The following is an 11,781-nucleotide window of genomic DNA, read 5'->3' on the forward strand; positions in this document are numbered from 1 at the left end:
GAAATCTGTTTAATAAAATCAATGAAAGCAAGACCTGCAGACATACCACTTCCAGGTTCAGTTTTGTCAGATCTCAAAACCCAGTGAGGCTTGGAGTTGCTCAGTGAATGAATGCAGACATATCCAAAGAAGCTTATAGAACTAGTAGTCATGATTTAGTAGACAGCACTCTTCCATCTGAGACAGCACCGATTACTGATGTAAGGGCTGGTCTACACTAAGGGGAAAAAAAGAGATGATATACAACGCCTTCAGCGTACGTGAAAGCGTAGCTGAAGTCGATATATCTTATATCGCCGATCTCATCCATCTCGTCGATGATCATCCTCTCCTCTCCATGTCGACGCCGCGCCCGCCCGGTGGCGGTGGAGGAACGATAGAATAAGCGCGAGGGAGGATCGATATCTAGATGAGATGAGATAGCGATATATCGATCCCTGAAAAATCGATCGCTACCCGCCGATATGGCGGGTAGTGTAGACGTAGCCTTAGAGTGTACTGTGCTGCTGCAAGTTCTGTCTTTCTGGAGAGATGTAATAACATACACAGTCACAGAAGATTGCTAAGACTTCTTCCACAGGAATACAGCTGTTCATCCCAGTGTCTTGACTGGGTAACTACATTCTATCTATCTAAACTCCTTCAGTGTTCCAGCCAGGGATGGTAGTCTTCACTTCCTGTCCTATCTGTGCTATTATACAGCTGTAAAATTCCACACAAGAAGTGACTGGATTTCAACAACAATTGTTGAAGTTGTTCCTGATAGCAATACAGTGTTTAAAGTTCCTGAGGATCCTTCCAAAGGAAAAATGCTATTAGGGCAGGAATAACTAGGAGATTTAAACTGGCAGGGTGGTAAGTTCAGTCCTTGAGGGGGCCACTTAGGGATCTGGAGCAAAAATCAGTACTTGGTCCTGCTAGTGAAGGCAGGGGACTGGACTCGATGACCTTTTAAGGTCCTTTCCAGTTCTAGGAGATTGGTATATCTCCAATTAAATAGCAACTTCATAAAGAAGACGTAGTTTACATATGTAACTCCTATTGACATGCACCACTACCTACTGTTATGCGTTTATCAGCACAGACCAATAACAGGTATGCTGAAGTGCTCAACTGAAGTCTGTAGACAGAAAGAGCAGTGCTCAGTGTGGAAGTTCAGATCTCACAAAAGTTCATGCCAACCTCCTCTTCACTTTCAGTTAGGGAGAGTGGACAACCAGTATTAAAACAAACCCAAAAAATAAAAATCTGAAATTTAATCAGAATTTGCAAGTTTCACCCATTTCAACTTTGTGAAACTGAACTTTCCATTGGCCGATTTTCACTCAAAATTGGTACCATGCTAACTTGAAAAATTCATTAACTTTCTGAAGACGTAGGGCTAAGCTTTGAATTTATGTAGTTTTGGGGAAAATGAAGGTTTCACAGAGCTTGGTTAGGGAGACGGTTACATTTTGACATAAGTTACAAAACCCTCTTCTAATGACTTTTTTTCTTGTCCATGGATCAAGTAATTCTGCCATGACACTGCATCAGATATTGCAATACAACACCATCATGAGTAGAGACACCTGCGTCACTGCAAGCTAGGTTTCTAGAACAGAATTCAGCCATATCTGGCAGTCCTCGCAACCCAGCTGGATCCTCATATATCCACTGGACTGAAGGGATGGTCTGCAATTGCTCCTCACAGCCAGCAACAGCAGTTCCCCTATATCCGAATAGAGGAAGAGAAGGAGACAGCAGCAAAAGGTGGCAATGGCAGCAGCTGGCAAGGACAGAAGGCAAAGGAAGGACAGAATACTGGCCCAAGATTCTTCCACCCAGATACCCTCTTCAGATAGACAGACATCTGCAACTACCCACATCCCTTGTGGGTGTGGGACACTGGGTCCGAAGCTGTCACCTGCACCCGCCCATCCCAGACACATGAGCAACCTTACCACCTTTCAGGCACACCAGCATCCCTAGCCCCCCACCTATCACACACCCCCCACTGCCATGTCCATGCACTAATGCCACGACTTCCCCTCATCCCACGCACCCTGCCCCAGTCAGTGACTTCTGTCATTCATGAGAAATGTCACAAATGGAGCTGCACACGACTTGGCAGCTATCAGGTTGACAGGTGTGGTTTCTCTGCTGAGTTTGAATTTCTTGTAGGTGACAAAAGGAAATATCACTTATTTATTGGCCAACTGGAAGGAGTTGGGGGGGGGAGAAGAGGGAGAGGGTTAGAGTTAGATGGACTGATGCCTGAGTAAATATTTTTAAAAGACAAACGATGACTAAGGAGGAGGAATGGAATATCATGCAGTGTGAAAAATTGAGGTTCAAATGAAACAGATGAGGACAAATGGGATGAAAGATATGTTAAACGGAGTATCAGGAAAACATGATACAGTGTTGAAGAGTTTCCCAAAGTAAGTGGTGAAAGCCCCATCATTTGAGAAATTTGAAACTCAACCGCTAAAACACGACTGCACCACAGTGAACAGCAGAAATGTACCATATTAAAGTATTTTCAACACATCCAAAATTTACTCAATTTCATTCTATGCTACTCAAAAAAATTGAAGCAGCAGAAGAAAGTTCACACCCCAAACAGGTAGCAAAAATTACACACAATGTTTTCTAACTAAGAAATATTATGAATTATCTAAATTTATCCCCTTTTTTGGTGAAATATACAGTAACTTATACAGTAAATATACAGTGTCTGAACTTGCCAAAATAAATCACTTAAAATATAAAGTGATTTTAGGAATTTTGTTTCAAAAAGAAAGTGTTTCCCTTCCTTTTTTCCCATTTCAATTATGTTCAAAATGCAATACACCTATGGTTTTTAAACCCAGTCCTTAATACAGTCAGCACCAAGCCTAACGTAAAGAAAAATATATTTAAAAAAACAAACAAGAAGTACTTTAGAACAATTATTTCATAATTATTTTAAACAAAGACATTTATTCTATTATATAGGCTATGCTTAAGGCAGCTACCCAAATTTGTTGATGATAGTCAAAATTAGCAAACAATATTAAAGCTGAAACTTTTAAATTAATTATGTGTGCTGAACTTGGTGGTGCCAGTCTCTTTCTCAAACATCTTAAATCTATCCTTTATCAACATATTTTAATGAATTTTAATATTTTTTTTCCCCAGAGTACTTTCACTTCCCAGTTTTTTGGACCCATTATCTTACAAACTTAAATAACTCAAAATACTCAGTCTTAAGTATTGATAATGAAATCATGTTAAGGTTAATTTTAGACATTAATGTTTTATAATGTCTAAAATTAGATTCTTCTCTTCATTGCAGTTGGGTAAATCTGGACTAAATCCATTAACCTCAATGGAGTTACTCCATATTTCACCAAGGCCAAATTTCCTTACAGTAGGAAACAAACAGTAGAAGAAAATCAGACAACTTTCGACAGCCAAAATTGTCCTACCATTCAAATATAGTTCTATAACCTGAGCTATAATAGTTATATTGCCAATTAATCTCCATTACCAAATGTGTTCTTTACTGGTTTACAAGCCACTGAGATACTTTTCAAGTCAATAAAATAAAAGACTAAGTTATGGTTTTATTGCAACAACGGAACAGGACTGTTCCTGAGAAAACAATGCAAAAGTGGTATTATTGCTCTTATGCTACAAAGATTTAAAACTAAATGATTGTAGTTTTCTTTCAGATGCTTCATAGTATATCTCATTTACCCAACAGGCAAATCTATAGCCCTAAATCAGAAGCAGTGCTTCCAGAACAGCACTCGGTCTGAGAAAAGTGTTCTGAAAATTTAAAGAGAATACCCAAAACTTGAAAATGCAAAGATCACGCACTAAACTGACAAATTTTGTTACATCACAAATATTCTGTTTAGAACATCTGAAACATTTGCTAAGTGTGCAATTGCAGATGGAGCTGTGGAATAAAGGGCTGATGCCACTATTCATTGATGTTATAATCAACTTACAGCACAGTGCAAAAAGTTAAATAAAATAAAAATCAGGATATCATTAGTCTCAAGTGGTGACAACAAAGACCCAAGTCCCAACAAGGGATTGAGAAATGCAAGCACTCTCAATACTCATCAGTAAGGGTTCAGGAAACTGCCTCCTATGTGCGTATAGCTTTCTGTTCACAGAAGTACAGCAATCACCACCACAAAACATTTAATACAATGTCCTCCAACAACATGAATGCTGCCTTTAAAATGTTCAACTTTCCTAACAAGATACCTGAAAAATGCATTGGGGGACATGAATAGGAAATTTTACTAAATGATTTCTGTCAACAGAGGGGAAACTTCTCCCCCCCCCCACTTACTGACAGTGCAAAAAAAACCAGAGTAACAGCCCAGAAAAGAAAAAAAAATATTTTGCTTTCTAGTCCTAGGTCTGATAGACAGACAGGGGAGAAACTGCAGGACAGCATAACACAAGTCCCTTAGAAGCCCTTGGAAAACTACAGCAGTTGATTCACATACTATAGATGACAAAAGGTGAGAAAAAAGCCTAGAGAACAAGAACTTGGCTCCTGAAATTAGGACAACTGATATTTCAGATTTAAAAATGAAAATGCAACATTTAAGCTTTGATGGGATAACAGAGAGCACAGTCCAATGTTTGTTATCATTTTTTCATGTATGTTCATTTTTAGAAGGAGGTAATAACACTGAGAATCTTAGACTGTGGTGTGTGGAGCACTTCCTGATGATCCACAAACATCTGGCTGGTCACGATTCCGGCTTCTCCTTGTTTCCAGATGCTCAATAATTGCTCTCTCTCTCTCTCTCTCTCTCTCTCTCTCTCTGTGTATACATATATACACACATACATATATACATATATACACACATACATATATACATATATACACACACACTATCCTAATATTACTTTATACGTAAGCAACAGCTGTAGTTGCCTTAGGAATATTCTATGACTGCAGATGAAAGCGGAAGTGGTATATGCAATTGTGACTAGGGTGTGCAAAATAGTCAGTGAAGTCAGTGCATGCTATGAAGACATCTGAGGACATCTGTACAAACACATATGGATTAGGGTTTAACCTAATGGAAAACTGGAAATCTACCACCCTTAGGTAAAAAAAAACCAAACAACTAGAGTAGGTGACAACAACATCTTTATTTGGAAATATCCGGTTTTTTATCTGACTGTTCGCCACTTTTTTCAATTTAATGTGTCATTATTCTTCCACACTACTCAATAACATTACTCAATACCACCAGTCCACAGGTGATCTCTCTCTCTCAGTCATACCCACACTTATATAATAATGCTTTTGATATCTAAAAGCACAAGAATTAATTGTTATAATAAACACCGACCTGTTAGAACAAAAGTAAAAATACCCACCCATTAGCAAAAATAAAAATAAAATAAAGCTATTTAGGGATACGTCACGCCACATATGTAAGTGGTATCAAGAGATACCGTATTTCAAATGTTACAGTAATTAAAACTGCAGTTAAGAATCTAATCTCTCACCATCTTTTTTTTTCCTGAGTCTCATTGACTACCCTTTTCTTCCAACCTTTGGAATGACAATTTCTTGAATTCCCTGTTAAGAACAGCTAGTTTAGCTGCACAGCCCTGAGTACAGGTTTGCAACAGTAGCAGATACTAAAATAGATGATACAGAAGAAATATTTCCGGTGTCTTAACTTTATTGATTTAAAAATCAAGGAATGCTTTTCTGGGTACCAATTCCGCAAACTGACCTGCATATGTGTCTGGATCTGCCTGCATGGAGCACATTTTGGGATAACAATCTAAGAGATTAGTTGATGTGCTGAACATGTACACGAACACATGATTTGGAATTTACCTGTGTTACAGGGCTATTCTTTTTACCTGTACTCATATATGTGCTATTCATGCATTGCGAGGTCACCCCAATGTCAAGATTTCCACATAATATATTTTCCCTTTATCTGAAAAAAGCATAAAATCAACCTCAGGAATCTTTAAATAAATAAATAAATAGATCACAAGTCAGGTGGCTCAATTTCACCCAATGTCTCCATCTAGGTCCTGCTTTCAAACAGGCTAAAAATGTTAATTACAATTCTCTGGTATTTTCTTGCAAAGTTACAGACCTTCACCTTTTAAATATCAGAAAGGCATAATCACGTAGCGGATAGGTCAACTTATTTTCAATACTGTAATTTATGCAACATTAATCCTGAATGCCAGCTCCAATTTTCTTACTGTGTGCAATCTAGGAGCAGATTTGTATTTCCTACCAACTCCATTACATCATCCCTAAACCCAAAACAGTTTCCTTCTTTAAATCAGCCCTATCCATACTCCCACCCCCTACAAGGCACAAACAATTACTGTCCCTAAAAAGCATACACACACTCAGATATTAAAGACTCTAAAGACAATTTCCAGGGGCTTTTGGTATTGCAGCACTGCTGCATGGATGCCTCCATCACTGACCTTCGTTTTTTCATTCAGATTGTTACATAACCTAGTGCTTGCGTGCAGTGTGTGTGTATTTAACCCCCACTCCCTTACTGAATGCTACACAAGGGGGAGAAGGGACATATGGGTCAGCAGGTTAGCGGTAGCAAAGCCTAAACGATTCAGAACCACGAGCGGATCACCCTCATCATCAGAAATATTGCCGTCTCCCCTTCTGATACATACATACCTTACTAGTCGTTCATTACATAATTTAAGGTCTAAAAGTTACAACATCGCAAGACTAATCTGAAGGTTGCCACCCCTCTCTCCCCACCCCTCCCCGCTAAAAGTCATCATGTGCCAGCAATGACAATTAAAGCAGATTGAAGCATACAGACTGGAAGCAACTGGGGAGGGGGAGGTTGTGTAACAACCACAAACTACGGCCCCTTTGAAAACATTCAGAAAACTCCTTAGCATTATTAAGGAAATTTTCTCTAGTGGTTCTGATTAACCTTGTTACATAACCGGCTTGCATTCCAAATCCACTGTCTCAAGCTCTAAATATATTCTTTGCAGCCAAAAGCTTTCTGCACACAAAAACCTTCCCCATCTTCCCGTCTTCTCCAGAGCCAGCTCTTCCTCGCCACCCCCCTCTCCCGTGCATTTGCATAACTGCGCGGTCATTATTCGGAAATTGCCTCTAATTAAATGTTTCAGCGTGTCATCTTGCTGGCTTTTACTGTACTCGGATTCCCTGAGTGGGAAGCTGCCTGGAAAGGGGGGCGTGGCCAAAATGGGAAAAATACTGTAAAACACAAGCCAACACATGATCAGCCATATTCCAAACAACAACAACAACAACAAAAATCACACACTCCGGGAGGAATCGGTTTTTCCCCCGCACCACCTGAAAATGTTCCCCGACTCCCTGCAATCAGCCGGCAGCTGGCTCAGGACCCCGGAGCCATGCGAGCACTGTGTGCGCCAGGCTGGCTGTCATTTCTTGAACAGATCAGTATATGTATTTTTATTTAGTTTCCACCCATCACCCAACGATCCTACCGAGTCAGTTCCCCGTGGATGACAGCAGCGATTTATAAATTATTGACAGCGGGAATTAAAGCGGCATTTTGTCCCTCTCGCTTTTTTTTCTTCTTCACAAACCCTAAATATATTTAAAACCCATCGACTTTAATTAACCGCTCCTGTGCAATGGGGAAAGGGGGGCAGCGGGTCTCTCCATCCCTCTACAGTAGCGAACAGTTCGCATACAATGCTGTCGAAAGACAGTTACTTTCAGTAAAAGTGGACAGGTAATGCTATAAACAATGCCGAACTTAACCTGGCCAGCACACGTTTCTCGCTGCCCGTCCTATTAAACATGCGGTCTGTATCAGGAAAATGCTTAGGTCATCATTAAACCAGCAATTAAAGGCTTTTTACAATTTGTTTGCAATATCTTGTGACTGGAGGTGGAGGGGAGGAAAATCCATGAGATCAGGAAGGTCCTTCTCTGCAAAGTTGTGCACCTTCAAGAAACGCCAGGAGACCATCAACTTTTGGGAGGGATTTTTTTTTAAACACACCGAAAAAACAAATTTAAAAAAAAAACACAGCATGCAAAAGAGTGGAGCAGTAAATCACAGCTCGGCAACCTCCTAATTAATCAGCGAGATCACATAAAACTCCCCCATTCCAACAACAAACCTCAGCACATCAGAGAAGAAACTGTCAAAAGGAGAGAGAAAAGGAAAGGGTGGGGGAGAAGGACACCGCAGCTTTAAAAGTTTGTTTCCTTGAATTCTAATGATCCTGCAGGGGGGTTGTTTTGTGTTTTAATTATGTAATTTCAGGGCCATAGTTCCCATTTGAGTTTTGCAGGCGATAAACGGGGAAACGGGAAAGCACCGAGCAGCTCTCGCTCTCTCTCTTTCAATATTTTTCCTCCAGTCTGTCCCTCCTCCCGCAGCAATTAAAGGGAGCTGTAAAAGTTTGCCAGATTGCATGGAGTGGGGAGTTGCTTTTTTGTGCCCGGCTCCTCATAAATCCCCTGGTTTATGCCCGGTGGTTTATTTGCTGCGTTTCCCCTTCTCTCCTACCCCCTCTCTCTATTCCCACTCTCCCTATCCCAGCGCTCCCCCCTTCCCCAAGTCTCCCTACCTCTGCTGCCGCCGCTGCTGGAGTAGCTCTGCCTGCGGACTGGAGCCGGCGCTTCGCTTTTCCGGGCAGGCTCCAGGTTGACCGGGGTGTCCCTGGCGCCGGCGGCCGGCTCGGAGACGCTGCTGCCCGGCTCGGTGGTGACTGGATCGGGGGCTGCCGGAGCGGACTCCATGTTTTTCCCGCTGTAGATGGCTTGGAGATGGCGAGCTCCTGCACTCCCTCTATCTTCTGTTTGCAGCGCGACTCTATGGTCGGCGGCGGCGGCAGCGGGGAGAGCGCGAGTCGGAGCCGGATGGGAGGCGAGCGCGCCGGGCTGTGACCACAGGCAGCGCTAGCGAGAGCCCCGCGTCCCCCCGCCTTCGCCGCCACGCGCGGCGCGGGCTGCCCAGCCCCGACACGGGGGCGGGGGGCTCTCGCTGCAGCGCCCGCGGGGACACGCCCAGGCCAAGGCACCCGGCTTGTGGGTCAGGGAGCGGGCTGCTCCCCTTGGTACCACGCGTGTCCCGCCCCCACGGGGCTCGGCCAGGAATGGCCCCCAGCAAAGGCTCCCCTCCCCCCAGGGGTTCTGGCAATGCCCCCCTCCCGGGGCAGGGGCCAGGGTGAAGTGGGACAGGGGAGGGGGAACCCAGCGCTGGGCACGTGCCCCCTGGCAGCCCCCCGGCAGCTTCCCTCCCCAGGGCCTGAGCAGGAATAGCCTCCCCTGAGATTTAGGGCCCCAGCTCCCTGCCAGCAGGGCATGAGGCTGTGGCTATTGCAGCAGATGCCAGTGGGGGAGGAGGGGGAATGAAGTCCCATCACTACCTCCCCCTGTACCAGGTCCCCCCCCCCCAACACCTTCCAGGGCTCCTCAACAGGGTCACCCACTGTGTTGTGCCCTCCCCCTTTTCAGCCAGGGCCCTTGGAAGAGGAAAAGCCACCACAGCAGAGACTTCCTTGCTGGGATAGGTGCTGAAGCAGCAGCAGGGCATGCCAGGTGGGGCAGGTGTCGCACAACTCATGCGAGACTCTGGCACACGTCTGCACAACAGGCAAAATCTCACACAGTCTCCATCCCCTTCTCTCTCATACACCAAATTAAGACACTTTCCCGTGAGCTACCCTTTAGCCTAGGGGAAGGTGCCAACAGTTAGGAGCTAGAAGACCATGAGTTGTAGTCTCATTTCTTCTAAAATCTATATCTGCTGCTTTTCACAACCTTTATTACTGACCAAGGCCTCATACAGTGGAGTCACAGCATACGTGCATTTAACTTAACGTGAATTCAACTATATGCACTTGGCAAAAAAAGAAAAACAATAATTTAAATATAGTAGTGCGGGCGATTCCACCCACCATTCCACTCAATGAGCGTATGCCCTGGAGTGAGCATGAGATGGGAGACGTGAATCTGCTGTTCCCTCGGTTGGTCTCAGTTCCCACGTGCCTCTCATAGCGTTAGCTTCTCACCGTGTTGTTTAAAGATACGTATTTTTTGTACAACATGGCCCCTAAACACAAGCCAACTACTTCATCTGGCGCTCATCCGAAGAAACAGCAATCTGTTCCAATGCTGGAGGAAAAACTGGCTGTGTTGGACTTATGGAGAGACGGTATGTCAGTCACCAACGTGGCACATAAATATGGCCACAACGAATCTAGCATCCGTGCCATCAAGATTCAAGAGAGAAATTCATCAAGCCGTGGCATCAAGTGCTCTAAGAACTGCTAAGGTGACAAGCCAGGTGCTTGATAAGACTTTAGTGAAGACTGAAAAGGCATTAAACTTATGGCTGGAAGACACGAACCATAAACGTGCTTATCGATGGCGACACGTTGCGAGAAAAGGCTCTTAGCCTCTACATGCTGTTCAAAATCTCCCACTGAAGAGGGACAGCCTTCTGATGAGAAGGAATTCAAAGCCAGCCAAGGTTGGCTTAACAGTTTTAGGAACCACTTCAACCTCAAAAACGTGCAGACTACTGGTGAAGCTGCATCTGCCAATGAAGAAGTAGCAAAAGCCTACCCCGAACAATTAAAGAAAATCATAGAAGAAAAGGGCTATCTTCCGGAACAAGTTTTTAATGCTGACAAGACTGGGATCTTCTGGGGAAAAAATGCCCACCCGCACTTACATTTTGAAATCAGAAAGACAAGCCCCTGGCTTCAAAGCAACTAAAGACCATGTGATTGTGTTGTTTTGTGGCAATGCGGCTGGGCATTTAATAAAGCCGGGCTTGCTCTACAGGGCTGCAAATCCCCGTGCCCTAAAAGGCAAATTTGCTGAAGTGTTCCAAGCAGCGAAACACTTGAATGATTTAATTTCTGAATACAATCCCTCTATGGAACGAAGCCTCAAAATCACACGTAGTATTACAGACTATTTGAGACCATATCAAGAAATGTTTGAGCAGCTCAAGAGACAACAGCGACAGTTGCCGATCATCATGTTTTTCAAGAAAAAACAACCAGCAGCAGATGAGCCTACGCAATCAATTTCTCAAGCTGAACCAGAGCCAACCACTTCATCTACGATTCACTCTCCATCACCTCCGTCTCCTGGATCAACATCAATCCCTGATGACCCCCCAGTAGTGTTGTCAGGGGACGAGGAAGACTAATCATCAGAGTGTGTACAGCACCCATCTTCATCATCTCATCGTTCATCATTCGGGCGCTGTACTAATCATCGTCATCATTCATTGTCATCACATCACCATTGTCATAGTCATTGTATCACCATTATCATCATCGTCATAGACTAGCAAGAATATCCAGGATGTGTGGAGTGGTTAGTTTACTGTTTTCCTTTTTTATTCTTTCATTCTTCCATTCTCTTTCTCTCTCATGTAATTAAAATACTGTAAAATTATATTTTGCATATGTACTCTTTATGATATGCTGTATATTACTGTATACATTATACATTTATACATCCAGTATTACTGTACAGGGTTGTATACACAAAACCATGTACAGTATACAGTAACTCCTCACTTAAAGTCATCCTGGTTAAAGTTGTTTTGTTGTTAGGTTGCTGATCAATTAGGGAACATGCTCGTTTAAAGTTGTGCAATGCACCCTTCTAACATCGTTTGGCAGCCGCCTGCTTTGTCCACTGCTCGCAGGAAGAGCAGCCTATTGCAGCAAGCCGGTGGGGGCTTGTAACCAGGGTGGACTGGCAGTCCCACTAATTGCTCC

At 43.3% G+C, this 11,781-nt stretch overlaps 1 protein-coding gene across 1 annotated transcript in view; it reads right to left on the bottom strand.

The window, feature by feature from the left end:
- RORA (RAR related orphan receptor A) overlaps positions 1-8,896 on the bottom strand; it is a 570,488-nt gene extending 561,592 nt beyond the window's left edge. The window contains exon 1 of the mRNA XM_039491333.1: positions 8,605-8,896. Coding sequence (XP_039347267.1) covers positions 8,605-8,776 — 172 coding nt within the window. The 5' untranslated portion in view covers positions 8,777-8,896. The remainder of the gene's footprint in view (positions 1-8,604) is intronic.
- Between the last annotated feature and the right edge of the window lie 2,885 nt (positions 8,897-11,781).

The sequence above is a fragment of the Mauremys reevesii genome, linkage group 10 (assembly GCF_016161935.1).
Source record: "Mauremys reevesii isolate NIE-2019 linkage group 10, ASM1616193v1, whole genome shotgun sequence".
In the NCBI taxonomy this organism is placed as follows: domain Eukaryota; kingdom Metazoa; phylum Chordata; order Testudines; family Geoemydidae; genus Mauremys; species Mauremys reevesii.